The sequence below is a fragment of the Pseudophryne corroboree genome, chromosome 5 (assembly GCF_028390025.1).
Source record: "Pseudophryne corroboree isolate aPseCor3 chromosome 5, aPseCor3.hap2, whole genome shotgun sequence".
NCBI lineage: Eukaryota > Metazoa > Chordata > Amphibia > Anura > Myobatrachidae > Pseudophryne > Pseudophryne corroboree.
The window spans coordinates 731422695-731442423 of NC_086448.1; the positions used below are offsets into that span (position 1 = coordinate 731422695).

Consider the following 19729-nt stretch of genomic DNA (forward strand, 5'->3'; position numbering starts at 1 on the left):
GGATTGCCACTGCTCGTGGCCCCCCATCACTGCTGCAAATCACCGGCTGACCCGTGGAGCCCCCTGTTGCCGGCCCCCTACGTCCATCTTATACTTACCTTATACTCCGTGGCCCCCCACGACCCGAGGCACCGAGTCGTTCCACACCATCTCACCGTAATTCTCTACTAATGGTAGCCCAAGCTCTAGGAGGCGCTCCATGGTGCTCACGATGCCTGTCCTAGACTAGCCTATCCTGCGGTCTCCTAGCGCTAGAGGGTCAGCTACTGATCTAGCCGAGGCCTCCCTTGAGATTATTTTCCGGATACACCTGAGATTTCCGACGCGGAGCTGATACTCTTGATATTTACTTCCTTGCCTTTCCCGCTCTATTATGTTGCAAAAGAACCGTAAATCGAATGCTGTTAACAAACCCAGCATCCTCCGTGCATGGGAAAAGGCAGGATCTACTTCTCGTAACTCGTCAACTGTAGACCGAATGTCTGATTTGGAGGATGCTCCATCGCCGAGAGCTCACCTCACCACCCAAGACGTCGTCTCTATCGTCACCAAAACTATTCAAACCGAAATGAGATCGGCGCTTGCAGAATTTAGAAAAGATCTGACCGACTTGGGTACACGTACTGATTCGTTGGAACGTAAAATGGATGAGGTGTGTCAATACCAGGCCGTACTTGAACAGGAGCTAACTGACCTCCGCACCGATGTCGACGTGCATGAAGACCATCTGGAGGATTTGGACAACCGGAATAGGAGAAACAATGTCAGGATCCGCAATATCCCTGAGGGTGTTACCCTGGAAGCCCTCCCAGGTTTTCTAGAGGGCCTGTTTCTGAATTTACTCCCCGGTACTCCGAAAAACCTGCTCCTTCTGGATAGGGCGCACAGAGCGTTCCGTCCTCGGCCGCCTCCTACCCAACCACCCCGAGATGTCATCCTCCGATTCCACTATTATAAGACCAAGGAAAAGCTCATGCTGGCCGCTCGGGAACTTCAATCCGTAGATTACTCTGGCACTCAACTGCAAATATATCAAGACTTAGCTCCCTCTACACTTAGAAAATGCTGAGACCTTGCTGTAATTACCAAAGTTCTCCGTACAAATTCAATTAAGTACAAATGGGGTTTCCCTTTTCAACTTCAAGTAACCAAGGATGGGTCCCATCACTCAATTAAAACCCCTACTCAAGGCTACGACCTTCTCAAGACTCTTGGCATTCTCGATACCTTACCCGACAAGCTTAGGAATCAGCTCACCTCCACGCCGCCGTTGAGGCCTGTAGCACCGACTCCTGACTGGTCCACTAAATAACGGAGCTCACTGATGACTACAGATACGTAACTATGTTTGGCTGAATACGGGACAATTCCCCCCCCCCCCCTTTTTTTCTTTTCTTTCCCCTCTCCTTTACACTCTACACACACTGCTCGGGTTGTTTTATGGACTCTTTGATTCATGAGACTTTTGGGTGATGGTCCTGCCTGGACCCATTGGGACGATGTTCATTGTGCCTTGAATTGGTAAGGCTAATATTGTGCTCATTAGCATGGGCCCACCTCAGGCTTTATATTCAATATTATTGCTACTCCTAACCCGGTCCCTGCTGTAACTTACTATAGTCATTCACTGAATGTTATTATGTGACATTGTTTGCTCTCCCAAACGGGGTTTTTTAAATGTGTTTTTTTTTCCTCTCCCCGTATCTAGTTGCTACCACAGTAGTCGTTTAGTTATATGTTTGCCTAGTTACGTCAGGATGTCAAATCTCGTTTTTTATGTCTTGACCTGTTTATATCTATGCCCTCGCGCTTGACCGCAGGATACCTTTGTTATTATTATATACGTTCTGGTTTTCTATTTACAGTTTTCTTATATTGTCAATACCCCCCACACCGGAGGGGCTGCCTGATTGGCACTACCCCTTCCTCTTTTGGGCCCCACCCGCTTTTAGGAATGGGCCTGTCTTTTGAGTTCCCTCTTGCTCATATTCTATTCTATTCTTCTCTGTCTTTTCGCTCTTTCCATGTCTGGCCACATCAATGGTTGCTCAATGTACTACACATGGGTTATTATTACCCTCCATGACCTTGAAATTGTTGTCCATAAATGTCAATGGTCTTAACTCCCCGACTAAGCGTTCCATGGCGTTCCATTTTTTTGCTCGGCATAAGCCGGATATAATATTTCTTCAAGAAACTTATTTTAAAGACCCCCACCCTTCCTTAAACAGTAAAAAATACCCTCACACCTTTCATTCTACTATGTCAGCCAAGCGCAGGGGTACTGCGATAATGCTCCACCGGGATCTCCCCATAATCATTCGTGATTCTTTTCACGACGACAATGGTAGATTTGTAATCCTCTCAGGTTCCCTCAATCAACACCCTATCACCTTGGCGTCCGTATATGCCCCAAACATGCAGCAGGGTTCTTTCTTTGGGACCTTCTCTGACCAGCTCTCTAAATTCTCAAATTCCAAAATTATAATTGCTGGGGATTGTAACATTGCCCTTGACCCTCACCTTGATAGGTCTCACCCTAGCACGGGGTCATCCTCTCCTACGAAGCTCTCTAAGCTCCTGCGGAACTGTATCTCCTCACATGATTTGTACGATAGCTGGAGGACTTTGTATCCTTCTGCCCGAGGATACACGCATTATTCACCCCCACACGACCTCTACACCCGCATCGACTACATCTTTGTTGACCGTGACTCCACTCGGAGCCTCCGCGGGGCACAAATAATCCCCACTACGTGGTCAGACCATTATGCCCTCACATTGGATATTGCTATCCCTCATACACTCTCGCTCCCTCGGACATGGCGTTTAAATGAGTCTCTTCTCCTTAAACCCTCTAACATTGTTGAAATTAACGCCATGATTCGTACCTACTTTACCGATAATAGCTCTCCTGATGTTTCCCCTGCGGTATTATGGGAGGCTCACAAAGCCACGTTACGTGGCCTCCTCATTAATCTTGCTTCAGCTCACAAAAAAATAGAGACTAAACGTATTCTTGATTTGGAAACAGAACTAACTTCCCTAACCCTTCTCCACCAACGCTTCCCCAAAAAAACGGCTTTATACTAAGATCCTCTCACTTAAGGGACAGCTGTCGCAAATTCTCACAAAAAAGACGGTTAACTCACTTTTATGGATCCGCCAGAAATTTTATGAAAAGTCGGACAGGGCTGACACCATGCTGGCTCGCCGTCTCCGGGCAAAGAGGACGCAAAACCGCATACTTGCCTTGAAATGCTCTGACGGATCCGTGACTTGTGACCCCACAGTTATGGCCTCACAATTTCACGATTACTATGAATCACTCTACAACTTGCCTTCACCTGCCAATGTTGATCCTCTTCACATCATCAACATGCAACACTACTTCGCCACCTGTCGCCTGCCAAAACTTTCCGCTTCAGACCTAGAAATACTTAATGCCCCTATCTCCAACGAGGAAATTCTGATTACGATAGCTCAGTTGCGCCGCTCGTCCGCCCCGGGTCCTGATGGCTATACTGCCATCTATTACAAAAAATGTGCGCAATCTCTTCTTCCCATGCTTCACTCATTATTCAACTCTTTACTGGAACTGGGCTCTCTGGACACAGCCACCACCAGGGCTAACATTATCGTTATACCCAAGCCTGAACGCGACCCGCTAGAAATGAAAAATTATAGACCTATCTCGTTGTTAAATACGGACCTCAAGTTGTTCGCTAAAATTCTGGCGAACAGATTGGCCCCATTCCTGTCGATTTTAGTGCATCCTGATCAAGTCGGCTTCATTCCTAACCGACAAGCAGCGGACAACACTCGCCGACTTATCGATCTTATTCTTCTCTCTCAACGGGAGTCCCTTCCGACCCTGGTGGTGGCTTTGGATGCGGAAAAAACCTTTGATAGAGTAGCATGGCCCTTTATCCAACAAACCCTGAAAAATATAGGCCTGCACGGTGCTTTTTATAATGCCGTTACTTCACTTTATCACAACCCTTCTGCCTCCGTTCTCGTCAACGGTCTTTCTTCCCCGTCTTTTTCTATTAGGAATGGCACCCGGCAGGGCTGCCCACTCTCCCCATTGCTATTCGCTCTGATGATGGAGCCTTTAGCGGCCAAAATCAGACTGAACACTAACATCTCGGGCATAGCGGTAGGGAATCATGAATTCAAGATAGCGTTGTATGCTGACGACGTCATTCTAACTTTAACCGACCCACTTATATCTCTACAACATCTGTTTGAGGAGATTCAAACTTATAGTCATCTGTCTAATTACAAACTCAACGCTGAGAAAACAGAGATTCTGGATATACACGTGTCTCCCCGGGATCTACACCTCCTACAATCTTCTTACCCGTTTAAGTGGCAACCCACCAAACAAGTATCTAGATATATACTTTACTAAGTCTTACGCGTCACTATACGCAGCTAACTTCCAACGTTTATTTGTGTCTATACGCACTGATCTAGTTGGATGGAACAAACTCTATATCTCTTGGTTAGGGCGTATAACTGCTGTCAAAATGAACATACTTCCGCGATTACTATATCTTTGGCAGACCCTCCCAATCCACATACCAACTAAAATATTGAAGAATCTTCAGAGGGATCTGTCTATCTTCATCTGGGCTGGAAAGAAGCCCAGAGTTAAGATACGATTACTCCAACAACTTCGTACCTCGGGGGGCCTTGGTTTGCCGGATTTGATTAATTATTACCGGGCTACACACTTGGCCTCCTGTGTCCTCTGGCACTCGCCTCCTGAACAGAGACTGTGGATGCTTTTGGAAGCTCATGCAATACATATGTATTCATCTTCAACCCTGTTATGGTGCAAGCACCGCTCCCGCCCGGTATCGTCTCTCTTAATGCCGACAATGCGCTTTACACTGTCGGTCTGGGATAATTGCACCCGCTTTTATCGTCTTCGTTCCTATAATCCGCTATTGACTCCTCTTTGGGACAATGTTGAGTTCCCTCCAGGTACTAACCACCTTGCTTTTAAACATTGGACTTCACACAACGTCCTTTTCTTGATTGATCTAGCCCCTCTTTCTTCATTTCCCTTGTTTGCGGACCTACAATCACGCTTTTCTCTTCCCCACTCGACTTTCTATCAATTTCTGCAAATCTGCCACTTTTATTCTACTCTTTGTAAATCGGCTCATCCCACAACCAAAACGCCATTTGAATCTCTATGTTGTGGTCAACGCTCTACAAAAGGTTTATTATCCGCTATCTACCAAATTTTACTCTCACACAATGTCCCTGCGAAAGAGGCCCACGAATTAGCGTGGGAACGAGATATAGGGGAAACGTTAGATGTCGAGGAGTGGGTTGACATTAGACAGGAAATTGCGAGGAGCTCCTTGTCGGTTCGTATCAAGGAAAATTCATATAAGATCTATTACCGATGGTACCTAGTCCCGTCTAGACTTCAGGCTATTTATCCTTCCTGCTCGGATAGATGTTGGAGACTTTGTGGGCGGAGAGGAACCATGCTGCATGTTTGGTGGTCCTGTGGGATCGCCCGCCGCTACTGGCGCCAGATTCATAAACTAATACTGGAAATCACTGGTGTGATTATTCCTGACTCACCATTTTACTCTCTACTTCTGCGCCCTGTTCCGGACACTTCGAGCCATCTACTAAGATTAATTAAGCACATTTTAAATACGGCCAAATGCCAAATTGCAGCGAATTGGAAATCCACCTCCCCCCCAACTATTCCCGCCACTATTAATGCTATATGGACCACATACAAACTGGAACGCATTACCGCTGCCCTTCACGACACATCAGTCACCTTTATACGCACTTGGACGCCATGGACAATGCACTTTAATGCTGAACCGCCATTGACAACCATCTGATCCACTAGCTATATAGATGACAAAAAGCAATATTGTGACCAACCTTGACTGGCTGACACTCTTGCCCCCCCCCCCATTTCCCTTTTTCTCTTGTTCTTGCTTCTTCTTCTCTCTTACCTCGTCTTGTTCTTTCTATAACTGTATTGTCGCTTCATTTCTCTTCCTTTGATATTTTATGAATCGGATCACTATGAACCAGGCTGTTATTATAACTTACTGATGCCTCAGTGTTATTTGCCCTCTGTATTGATCCATATGTCTTGTTTACTGTTTATGCACTTGTTTTTTCTTATTACAAAAACCAATAAAACTTATTTTCAAAAAAAAATATAAAAAAAATAAAAAAGCACATCTTGTTTGTTTCATTTCAAATCCATTGTGGTGGTGTATAGAGTCCAAAATATGAGAATTGTGTCGATGTCCCAATATTTATGGACCTGACTGTAAAAAGCAGCATGTCGTCTGCAAACAGAGCGACTTTCAACTCCACAGTACCGATCTGGATTCCCCGAAATGCAGAGGACTAGTGAAGGGCGATGGCCAGCGGCTCAAGAGCAAGCGCAAAAAGGAGTGGTGAGAGCGGACAGCCCTGCTTGGTGCACTAAAATTGGTAAAGTGACTCCTCCCACTTAGTGCTAATCCAATGCTACACTTTTTGCAGGAACTTCTATTTTCTCAATAAAATGTAATGTACCAGCTTGATGTGAATAAAATATAAATTTTAATACTACACAACGATTAAAAGTGAGACAAAAACAGAACCCAACATGGGAAACAGAGTCCTAACAAGATGATAATCGGAGCCGCAGGTGTTATGAATGCAAGGTATTTCCCGGGAACAATACCCTGCATGTGGCTCCGTCAGACGTGTTCCCCAGTGGTCCCTTTTACAGTCAAGGATGTCCAGAAGCACAGGAAAGTACCGGAAAGCAGGTGCCGACGCATTTTGGGACATCAAAGTCCCTTTTTCAAGGCTGTATGTTTCCAGTGTATCAGGAGGGGTTCTTATACTGTCAAAAAATGGCACTTCCAGTTCGCCGTCCACCGGAACCGGAAGTGACCTCTGTTTGTGTTCCACCTGCAAAACCGGAAGTGGGATGCATTCCACTGGCCGGAAGTGAGTCACAATTCACTCCCGTTTTTTTTTTTTTTTTTTTTTGAGAAACAGATCCAATTTTAGATATATTCCTGGCAGGTGGATGCAATTCTTTGAATGTGAAGCTTCTTCCAAGGCATATGGGCCCTCATTCCGAGTTGTTCGCTCGCTAGCTACTTTTAGCAGCATTGCACACGCTAGGCCACCGCTCTCTGGGAGTGTATCTTAGCATAGCAGAATTGCGAACGAAAGATTAGCAGAATTGCGAATAAATAATTCTTAGCAGTTTCTGAGTAGCTCGAGACTTACTCCTACACTGCGATCAGCTCAGCCCGTTTCGTTCCTGGTTTGACGTCACAAACACGCCCTGCATTTGGCCAGCCACTCCCCCGTTTCTCCAGACACTCCTGCGTTTTATCCTGGCACGCCTGCGTTTTTCCGCACACTCCCAGAAAACGGTCAGTTTCCGCCCAGAAACACCCACTTCCTGTCAATCACATTCCGATCACTTCAACGATAAAAATTCTTCATTCGGACATGAGTAAATCTACTAAGTTTTGTGCTAAAATGCTTAGCACATGCGCACTGCGTACCATGCGCATTTTTGCCTTAATCGCTCCATTGCGAAAATCGTCAACGAGCAAACAACCCGGAATGACCCCCATTGTCTCCAGTATGGCACCATAAAAATAAGAATAAGAATAAGCCCTGCTTGGTGACCCGAGAAATAGAAAAAGGGTTAGAAATAGAAAAAGGGTTAGCCATTACAGGATATTTGCGATGCAGAATTTGTATAAAGCGTGCTCAAGATTGTGATAAAATCCTGAGTGAATCCAAACCCCTAAAGGGGGTCATTCCAACCCGTTCGGACGCTGCGGTTCATCACAGCGGTGCGAACAGGTCGGAACTGCGCATGCACGGCAGACGCATTGCGCAGGTGCGTCATTGCCTGGCGAAGGCCATCGCTGAGCAGCAACGCCATGTACGAAAAAATGGGTCACAGCAGCTACCGCAAGAAGATTGACAGGAGGAAGGGGCGTCAGTTCACCGTTTTTCGAGCATGGAGATCCGAACGCAGGCATGTCCAGGCGTTTGGAGGGTGGATGTCTGACGTCAATTCCGGGACCGTCATCACTGGATCCATCGCACAGGGTAAGTAACTGCAGGGCTAGTCTTGTTTTCCACAAAACTTTTTTAGCATAACAGGGCTGCACAAGCGATTGCAGCCCTGCTATGCTAAAATACACTCTCCCATAGGCAGCGTCTAGTTGAAAAAAATTGCTACGTGCGATCAACTCAGAATGACCCCCAAAATGTAGTAAATAAATGGTCCAAGGACACCAGGTCAAAGGCCTTCTCAGCATCACAGGAAATAATAGCCTGGAGCCAGTGGCGGAACTAGCGAGCGGTGGGCCCAGGTGCGACAAAATGCTTTGGGCCCCCCATCCCATCCAAGTCCACCCTCTCACCCCTGGAGAGGATCTGGTGAGGGGGACCTGTTCAGGGCCAGAGAAATGGATACCTAGCAACAGTGCCGTAACTAGACATTTTAGCACTGTGTGCAAGAAACGGTATCGGAGCCCCACCCCTGCATGCAAAACAGGGGCAGTGTGCGCCGTAGGCGCGCGCAAAAATACATAGTGGCGTGGCTTCGTGGGGAAGGGGTGTGGCCACAAAATAATACCAATTCATAAAACGGTGCACAGTAGTCTCCATTATTTAAATTACCCCGCACAGTAGCACCACTACACCAGGTAGAGACTCTTTTACACCTTACGGCGGACAGATTCCTCTTTTTACACATTACAGCAGACAGCGTCCCCTTTTTAAACATTACGGCAGACAGCGTCCCCTTTTTACACATAACGGCAGACAGCGTGCCCTTTTTACACATAGCGGCAGACAGCGTGCACTTTTTACACATAATGGCAGACAGCGTGCCATTTTTACACATAACGGCAGACCGCGTGCCCTTGTTACACATAGCGGCAGACAGCATACACTTTTTACAAATAACGGCAGACAGCGTGCCCTTGTTAAACATAGCGGCAGACAGCGTGCCCTTTTTACACATAACGGCAGACAGCGTCCCCTTTTTACACATTACGGCAGACAGCTTGCCCTTGTTACACATTACGGCAGACAGCGTGCCCTTGTTACACATAACGGCAGACAGCATCCCCCTTTTTACACATTGCGGCAGGCAGATTCCCCCATTTTACACATTGCAACAAGCAGATTCCCCCTTTTTACACATTGCGGCAGGCAGATTCCCCCTTTTTACACATTGCGGCAAGCAGATTCCCCCTTTTTACACATTGCGGCAAGCAGATTCCCCCTTTTTACACATTGCGGCAGGCAGATTCCCCCTTTTTACACATTGCGACAAGCAGATTCCCCCTTTTTACACATTGTGGCAGACAGTCCCCCTTTTTGTAGAAAGAAAGAAAAGAAAAGAAAGAAAGAAAGAAAGAAAGAAAGAAAGAAAGAAAGAAAGAAAGAAAGAAAGAAAGAAAGAAAGAAAGAATTATACTTACCCTCTCCGCTGGCTCAGGCTCCTCGGTGCAGCTTCTGGTCACGATTCCCGGGCAGGAGAGAAGGAGGAGGAGGGAGGTGGAGGAGGGAGCCGCAGCAGCGCTGTGTTATTGGTGGAGACGCTGCTGCTGCTGCCCCTCTGCTTCACTATAGGCTGTTCTCGGAAGACAGCCTATAGTAAAGCAGAGGGACAGCAGCAGCAGCGCCTCAACTAGTAGTAAAGCGCTGCTGCAGCTCCCTCCTCCACCTCCCTCCTCCTCCTTCTCCCCCGTACCGCTGCTCCTCTCCTCTCCGGGCGGCTGTGTGCTGCGGGCAGCGGTTGGCCGCAGCACACGGCGGCATGTAATGAGTCAGTTTGACTCATTACATGCTTTGGGCCCCTGGACAGAGACGGGCCCCAGTGCAACGCACTGGTTGCACTGGCGGTAGTTCCGCCTCTGCCTGGAGCAGTAGTGGAGCTTTGCCATTGGGCCACGGCCAGTATCCTTCGAATATTAGCAGTGGAGTGCCTCCCCCAAATAAAACCCGTCTGGTCCTCATGAATCAGGCAGGGCATAAGTACCTACACCCTCTCCGCAAAAATCTTTAATAATATTTTGTAATGGTTATTGAGGAGGGAGATGGACCTATATGAGGCCAGGGAGTCCGGATCCTTGCCAGGTATGGGGATACCTTTCAGAATGGCCAAATTAAAGTATAGGTATAATGAGTGAGTAGATAATATGTAATTATACATATCAGTAAGGGGTTCACTAATTTTATCAGAAAGAAGCCTGTAGTATTCTCCACTAAACCCGTCAGGACCAGGGGCTTTTCCCACTTTTAACTCTTTAATAGTCCTCTGGACTTCCTCCAAGGTTATGGGAGCGGTAAAGGAGGCAGCAGAATCGGATGACAATTGGGGTGGGAATATAGTTGACCAAAAGTTATCGCTATTTTGTGTATTAGAGGGCAAGGCAGTATATTGAGTGGTATAAAATGAGTGTAATTCCTCAATAACCTGTTCACTAGAGGAGGTGTAAACACCCGCTTCTCTACATAGACGTTTGATGAGAGTAGGTGGGCAACGGCCCCGTAGGAGATTGGACAGCAATCGGCCAGTTTTGTTGCCATATTTATAAAATTGGTAACCTTTGTTAAAAGTATAGCGATCCCCCATAGCCGTCAATACTTCGTTAAAATGGGTCTTACATTCCAAATAACTCTGCTTATTAGACGGGGTAGGGGCAGCTTTGAATCTACGGAATGAGTCAGTAAGTCTTAACTGCGCCAATTTGAAAGTCTCTAAAAATTTCTTCAGATTATCTGTCACAAATGAAATAATATTTCCCCCAGATCACCACCTTAGAGGCTTGCCAAAACAGTGCAGGATTATCACTAGCATGAGCAGCATTGGCGTGAGCATAGTCCAACCAGGATTTAAGAAATTTCAGGGAGGAGGCTAAATGGGCGGGAAATCTCCACTGCTTAACCACTTAACTGACTATTTATTTCACCGAAAACCACTCCGAAATTGTCATTTTTTTGTATGAGTGAATTAGGTGAAGAACATGACTTTAACCCTATCCCAAATTATTTTAGTTTAAAAAAAGGAAACAAAATATTTAAAAAAATATATTTTTTTTCCCAAACATCGATCAGGAACATTGTGACCATTGGAACATCAGGAACATCGCGACCATCGCAGCTTTCATTTTGAAAGCCGGGACAGCCTGCAGGTATACAGGGGGGGGGGGGGTCTGGGGGTGGCATGGGAGGGTTCATTTACACTCCCCAGCGGCTGCCATTGTCTGCAGCTGCTGGAGGGGGGGGGGGGGATCCTGCCGTGCTGACTGATCAGCAGTGATCGGCAGCACGGCAGACACAGGGGGAGAGCAGCAGCGGTGGGAAGTTTCTCTTCCCTGCCGCTGCTAACACTCTCTATCTGACTGGTCACATCCTGTGCGACCAGGTCAGATAGAGCACTTGCAGGGGTGTAGTACGGCTGACCGGCGGTCTCCTGACCGCCGGTCAGCTTACCGACGCCGGGATCCCGGCAGCATACCGACGCCGGGATCCCAGCAGGGAGGGGCGAGTGCAGCAAGCCCCTTGTGGGCTCGGTGGCGACCTGCAGTCGCCACGGGTTCTATTCCCACTCTATGGGTGTCGTGGACACCCACGAGTGGAAATAGTCCCTGTTGGTCGGCATGCCGACCATCGGGACAGTGACCCGTCGGGCTGGTGGAGGAGGTCATGTGACTGTCGGTCAGCTGACCGGCGGTCACATGAATACCACCCCACTTGCAGGCATGGTCGCATCTGATGCGAGCATGCCAGGCAAGTGGTTAAAGGAGCCCTTGTCTACAGGTGTCGCCAAGGAGATACACACCAAGGCGTGGTCAGAAAGGCCAATCGGTTCTATGTGGGAGTCTAAAACTCTCAGAAAGGGGACATCGGAAGTGAAGATATAATTAAGGCGGGACAGTGACCCTTTCTATTGGGTGCTTGGCCCTCCACACATCCGTCAAATTCAATTGTTTCATAAAATAAGAAATACCAAATTTAGGCGAGTGTGCGGATTGCCGTTCAGGGTACTGACAATCCAGTGCATGGGAAACCACCATATTAAAGTCACCACAAACAAACAAATTAGTTAAAGGATAGAGATGAGACAAAACAGAGTGGAAAAACAGCTAATCATAGCAGTTAGGACCATAAATGTTGCACAAAACATATTGGACATCCTACAGTAGTGCCTCCACAATAAGGTAGCGACCCGTCGGGTCTACAATTGTGGATGTCACAGAGACAGGAATGGTATTTTTTACTAAGAGGATAACTCCTCTTGACTTCGAATTAAAGGGCGCTGCCGCCAAAACTTTCCATCCTATGGTATTTTACTTAACAATTTCTGAGGGTAGTAGATGTGTCTCCTGCAAGAATATCATATCTAAGTGCAGATTATCCAGATACAGCAGTATTTTTTTACACTTAATGGGGGAATTGAAGCACCCACTATTCCAGGTGCCTAATTTAAATAGAGCCATAAGAACACATTAAAGCATATAAAGAGTACACGGAATATACAGTTGAAATAACATAAAGGGAAGCAGTATCACAGACTACATACAGTATTAAGGAGCCCAAGAGCATATAGTTGCCAGCCATGTAGGGGGGTGGGAGTGGGACAAGGAAGAACAGAGAAAGACGCACAGGGGGGAGAGAAGAGCAAACAGAAGAGAAAAACAAACATATAGTACACAGAATAAACAAAACACGGCAGCATGACATGCATACTGCCCAAATAGCAAACCGTGAACTTCCACTGAGCACAGGTGTTAAGTGCTCCGCCAAGTGTCCAGCTTAATAGCCCCTAATGACACCCAGCTGTAGCTCAAACAAACGTCAGTAGAGTCGCCTCCAAAGAAAAAAACATATGTAGAAGGCTGTAAGGAAAGTAGCAAAAACAGGGACCAAAAATAGAATCAGGATAATCAATCAGCAGCACTTAAAGCGAGGGACGCAGGGGACTCAGCACGAGAAGATGCGTCCAATTCCTGTAGATAATTCTACGCGTCGGGGCAGATATGAAATCAGTGAAGCCATCACCAGCGTAAATCCGGAGGCGAGCCGGGAACAGGAGAGCAAACTTGCAGCCTTTTTGTATCAGAGACTGACAGACCGGAGAGAACGCTTTTCTAGCCCTGGTGACTTCTGTAGAAAAGTCTTGAAAAATCAGCAGCTTATGTCCGTCCCAGGACAAATTCCAGTGCTTACGGGAAGCAGACCAGATCTGCTCTTTGTGAACATACTGTAATTAAGGCATTTATATATAACGACTCGCGGTCTGCGGGCCTAAGCAGTGAGCTCTTTCAATAATGAGGTCCGGATCACCAATAGGTATATCTAGTAATTGAGGAAGGGTCACGCTGAGAAACTTAAAGAGATCAGGTCCTTTTAAAGTCTCCGGCAACCCCACAACCCGGATGTTATTCTCTAGGTCGTCAACTTTAGAAAGTAGCTGGAAATTAGATTTCTGCAATGCAGAAAAGTCAGTTTTTAAAGTGTGCAGATCTTGGAAATTATTCCCAGCAGTATGCTCAGTAGTGGACACATGTTCAGCCAGCTTTTTCACCTGACCCTCAATTGCAGCTATGCTCTGCTGGAAGAGGTCTGTTTGTTTTTTAAACATCGGTTCCATAGCCTCAGCAATCGCACGTACCACTTCTCCATAAGTAATATAAGCGTCAGAGGTACCTGCAGTGGTGTGAGAAGAGAGACTTTCCTCTGTGGAAAGCAGCCCAGGTCCCAGGCGTGCAGTTGCGGGCACCATCTGGGATTCAGATGGGTGCCAGTCAGCGCGGTTTATTTGTGCTTTTCCTGGCATCTGAGGGGTAGGAAACCTCTCCATGCAGGGCAGGGGAGCCTGGGGAGACTCTGGAGGTCCTAGGAGGCAAGCTGGAGGCTGTAAAACAGCCGTAAAAAGAGGATTTTGCTGGAGTCAGAGCAGAGCTGCAGCTGGAAGCTGCTCACAGCATGGATGACGGGGCAGGAAGTCCTGTAGTTGTCTCTTTCCACTTTTCTTACTATTATATTAACCCATTAACTCAGTTAATGAGTCATGATGGGATAAGGTTACAGAATAGATCATATTGATTTCATTACGATGTGTCTAATTAGAGACAGTAGAATAACTCTATGATAAAAGCATGTATTGTATATGCATATAATGCAGTAAGATAACACATGTTGCAGTTAAGAAAATTAATTGCGCTGCATTAGTGCTCCCCACTTAATAGTGTGAATATGAATTTGGTGCACGTGAGTGATTGTGGCATGATGTGAGCACCATTACATGCCATGTCATGTCATGTTACCCTGGTAAATGTGTTCTACATTTCCTGGTTACACTGTTTGTCAGTGTTCCTCACAGTGACTGCCACAGGAGCCAACAGGTGATCAAGTCTGTGGAGGAGATTTAACAAAAAGACCAGTTGTATTGTTGCCCATAGTAACCACTCAGATTCTAGCTATGGTGTAACTATGGCAGGTTGCACCTCTGTGGCAGGCCTGGGCCCCAGGCAGAGATGCTAGGCCAACGTGCTAGATCTAATGAAGCAAACAAATGAAGCAATATATACTCTCAGGATGATTTCATTATCATATATCCTGCAATGCAGACAGACCTCATAGTATATAAGGGAAGGGTACAGCTAGAGTTCCTATGAGGTTGGCCACATGCATCCTGTCACATGGAGTACCTTTTTATACTCCCCCGTCATATATGGGACTGCCAGCAGTCACACTGAGACCGGGCACAGAACACATTTATCAATTGCTGGACACTGTTACTAATACAACCAGGTTTTTGTATCAAAATACTTCTGACTTTACTAAAATTTTCAACAAAAAAAAAGATTAACCTGATTTCTCCAAATACAGCCCCAGCCTTCAGTGTCACCAGGATTTTCGTATCATCAGGCCCACCTAGAACCTGTACGGCCCCCTGCTTAATGATATACATCTCTCGTCCGATCTCCCCCTGAGTTCAGAAATAATGAAATCACGTTAGAGGGCTTGTCTGCAAATATCAATATTCATGGTCTTGTCACATTAGCGCAGATTATATGCTACTGTGTCTTTGTGTTTTGTATTATAACAGTAGCCATATAAAGTTTTAAAACTTGTCAAATATTCTAAAGGAAACATGAAATTGACAATACAGCAACATATAATGGAAAAGGCAACATATCATACTGTACTTACTACAGCTTACATTCTTTATTTCACAATAATTTTGCTTCATAAAATACAATATCATATTTGCGCTGACCTGCTCAGAGGCTCATCTGTGAGCCCACTTCCTACTTCACTAGATACAAATTCCTTCCAGCCAACTCCTTCACTACATAGGGAAACCAAGAGGAAGGGAGGCAAAGTGCCCAGGCCCAATTGTAATTCTGGACCGGGGTGGAGGTCTGGGGCTGCCAGAGATGCAGCCAACACAAGTATGGTGTGGCTAAGCCCCCTCCTCCTATGGCATCATATATTGAAGGTGCCCGATATTCACACATGCTTAGCCATGAGCCAACAGTTTGGTCATCACCAGCTATTTAGAATGGGGATCCTGACCCTATAAATTGTGAAAACTCTAGCAAAAAGCCAACATTCTGCTTGGAGTGCAATATACTTTGCCATAAATCTAGGCACACTTGCACAAAATGAAAAATAAGGCAAGACTCTTTGTTAGATACAAAATAAAGACATCTTTCTCAGTGATAACAATGCATCATAAAAACAAGAAGACTGGAATTACTGTTCAAATAATGATAAACTCCTGTTTTGCTGTGACTTACAAGATATAGGGGTACAGGAAGAGCCCAATGCTATTAAACATTCTGCCTTTTATCCATAAGATGAATGGGACACACATTTATTCACCCTCCCTTTTGGACCAGACCTGATGCTGTAGGCCATATTTTGGCATATTTTTTTTTAGCAAAATGTTTTTTATGCGATTTGGTATTTATTACTTCCGGCCATATATTACTTCCGGCTATTTGCACGCTATTTAATACACTGCTTTGCGAATCGCTGAAAATTGGCACTATTTTTGCAAAATCGAACGTTATACATCTCGTCCTAAGTTGCTTCTTGCTATTAAAGTACAGACATACTAGAAAGAATGCATCAAACTAAATCTGGCTGCCAGATTTAGTATTCATTCTATATGGATATTGGGAAACTGTCAGACAAAGCATTCTATACAAGAAGATATAGGAGATTCAAACTATTTTGTGGTTTAATAGAATGGCAAAATGGGAAGAGAGTGCTAATTTACCAAGGGAGCAATGTGAGAGACAAGTAATCAGTTAGGTCAGGAATGTCAGGCCTTTTCCACGTGAGTCCTCTAGATGTCAGATAATCATTTTATGCACTTTCATTTTTCAAATGATGATAGAACTGCTGCCTCGGCCTTGACTTGGTAAATTGTGTTTACTTATTGTTAGATAATATATACTGTTAGAATTTCAAAGTGGTTTTCAACTGTACAGTACATCTAAATCATAGCTGCTATTCCGGTAAAATGATTATATCTTGTCTCTTAAATGAAGACATTTGCAGTTGGTAGTCACGTTGTTTTGAAGGTTCCATCTTTCATTTGTTAGATGCACTTTACAAAGCTGTCACAGCAGAAACAGATGTCCGCATAAAAGCTTTTATACTCAGTGTTTCCCTTATTTTGTCATTTGCTCATATTTAACAACTTTTCCAATAAAATGTACCTGTCCATTACGGGATCCGGTCTGAAGATCGACAGTGTCTAGGTCGACAATGTTTAGGTCGACCACTATAAGTCGACAGTCACTAGGTCGACATGGATGGAAGGTCGACAGGGTTTCTAGGTCGACATGTGCTAGGTCGACAGGTCTAAAGGTCGACATGAGTTTTTCACTTTTTTTTCTTTTTTTGAATTTTTTCATACTTAACGATCCACGTGGACTACGATTGGAACGGTAAAGTGTGCCGAGCGAAGCGGTAGCGGAGCGAAGGCACCATGCCCGAAGCATGGCGTGCGAAGCGAGCCATGCGAGGGGACGCGGTGCACTAATTTGGGATCCCGGTCACTCTACGAAGAAAACGACACCAAAAAAAATAAAAAATCCTCATGTCGACCTTTATACCTGTCGACCTAGCACATGTCGACCTAGAAACCCTGCCGACTTTCCATCCATGTCGACCTAGTGACTGTCGACCTATAGTGGTCGACCTAAACATTGTCGACCTAGACACTGTCGATTTGATGAACCACACCCGTCCATTACACACAGTGGAAGCTGCCAGTCTGTGGACTCACCCATTATTTATTCATGTAGTCCATCCATTATTTTATTAGCAATTACTGACATCAATGAGGCATGAGGCACCCGTGCCTCTCTTGCCCAGGGCTCCTCATGAGTATGATACTTTAATATATGCTTATTTGCCTCCAATTCATAAGGAAAGGTAATAATAATATATTAATACTATGGACCTTATTCAGAATCAGTTGCAGTTTGGTAAATTAGCAAAACGGCATATGCTTGCGATCACATGTGGGGGGCTGCCCAGAAAAGGGCAATGCCGCCCAGCATGCAAATGCCCGCCAGCGATATGAGATCGCATTGTTGAATTAAGGATGCCCCTCTGCCTGCGCAGCGAAGGCAAGCACAGGGCGACCGTGTTTTCAGTCACAGTGCACAGTCTGGAACCTAGAGGGCATAGGCAGTGGTGGAACTGGGGATGTCCCAAAAGGTCGACAGGGTCAAAAGGTCGACATGACAATGGGACATAAAAATGGTTGACATGTTTTTTGGGCCAAATCTTGTATGGCTCATGTTCTGTGACCAGTGTCGGACTGGGGCATGATGGGCCCACCGGGGAAATGCGGTGGTAGGGGCCCATATTTAGAGGTGTGGCCAGGCTACACAGAGGTTTGAGTAACCACTGTATATGTAAAGTAAATACTGCTAGTGCATAGTAATGTACAAGATTAATAACAGCAATACAGAATATACCATAGTCCTGTGCAGTATAATGTAACATATCACTAACACTGTCTGGAACCTGTTTCCTAGAGGAGGGGATGGGCCATCAGGCAGTGGGGCCCACCAGGGGTTTCCTCTGTACCCCTGTGGGCCAGTCCGACCCTATCTGTGACTACCATCAGTACCAACGTAGATGCTCACCAGAGGCTACTATTCCCCATAGATGGATAGTAAATCAAGCAAATGTTGGCAAAATGTGAAAAACCTAAAAAACATGTGTGGACAATTTCTGTGTCGACCATTGTCACATCGACCTTTTGAACATGTTGACCTTTTGTACCAGTCGAGCTTAAGCACTGTCTGCCTTTCATCGGTTGACCTTTGTACATGTCGACCATATGGTTTTGACCTGTTGCCTGTCGACCAATACATTGTTGATCTGTCATCCGGATACACACTGCCTTAGCTACATGTCATGTTTTAAACCTTCAAGTATAGAGGCAGATACAGTAGATGCTTAATTGTAGCTATAAAGCTGAGACGTGAAAGTATAACTTACCCAGTATGAAAGCGCTACTTATAACACGCACTAACATTATCACATTGAATATAACCTGTCAGACGGAACAAGATGCCTTTCATATTGGCTTAACTTGCGTTATATAGCATTAGTGGTCTCTAAGTGCTTGGTAGTGACAATAAATCACTGCTTTAATATTACTGTAATAACTGTAATAACGGCAATAGTTATATTTTCAAAGTGACTTCTTTATGAATACGTCCCTGTGACTACAATTAAAGGATCCAAGATTTTCTTTCTGTTCCAGATGCAGTAGAAAATGCTATAAATTCTATGCTTATGAAAACATTTTCCTAAATAGCACAATCTATTAATGCTATCAATGATGCAGCATGACAAAATGAAAAATTCAATTTAGTTTACCTTTTTGCAAACAAAATCACCTGGTAAATAGACAATGGATTTCAGCTTCAGCAGCAAGTCGTGAATCATCTGCTGCTCGCAACCCTGGTAAAGTAATGAAAACGAACAGAACACAGTCAATGACATCACTGAGATGTCTTAGGTACAATTGATCTGATATTTCAGGGTATGAGTCCCCAAAAGACCAGCATATATTGATAGGATCATCAACAGAAGATTACTGTCAGTGGCCAGTGTGTGTTGGGGCATTTTAAAGCCATTTGTGAATAACTCTATAGAACAGATCTCGCTGGGTTTGGCTAAACACATGTATGATGGATGATGATCCTTGAGTCTTGGGTTAATCACTAGGGTTGGACTGAGTGTGGCCACCTAGAATTCAAGAATTAACATCACTCTCCAATAAAAAAAAAAGCTTTTTTCTCCATGTGCATATACGTTCTCCCTTGGGTGCAGGAGTACTACGCCTTAGAGAGTGATAAAGTGGAGAAAGATAAAGTACCAGCCAATCAGCTCCTGTCATTTTTTCAAACACAGCCTGTGACATTGGAGTTAGGAGCTGATTGGCTGGTACTTTCTCTCTCCACTTTATCATTGTCCAATGCTTAACCCCTGTATATCTTAAGCTGGGTACACACTGAGCGATATCGGGCGGATCTTACTGACATATTGCCTACATCGCCCAGTGTGTATGCTCAATACAGTGCATCCGGAAAATATTCACAGCACTTCACTTTTTCCACATTTTGTTATGTTACAGCCTTAT

At 45.3% G+C, this 19729-nt stretch overlaps 1 protein-coding gene across 1 annotated transcript in view; it reads right to left on the minus strand.

Moving 5' to 3' along the window:
- Positions 1–19729, minus strand: part of CNGB3 (cyclic nucleotide gated channel subunit beta 3) — a 346397-nt gene that overhangs the window by 70602 nt on the left and 256066 nt on the right. Inside the window, exons 15-16 of the mRNA XM_063924064.1 lie at positions 18964–19047; positions 14916–15034 (exon numbers count right to left, since the gene is read on the minus strand). Coding sequence (XP_063780134.1) covers positions 14916–15034; positions 18964–19047 — 203 coding nt within the window. The remainder of the gene's footprint in view (positions 1–14915; positions 15035–18963; positions 19048–19729) is intronic.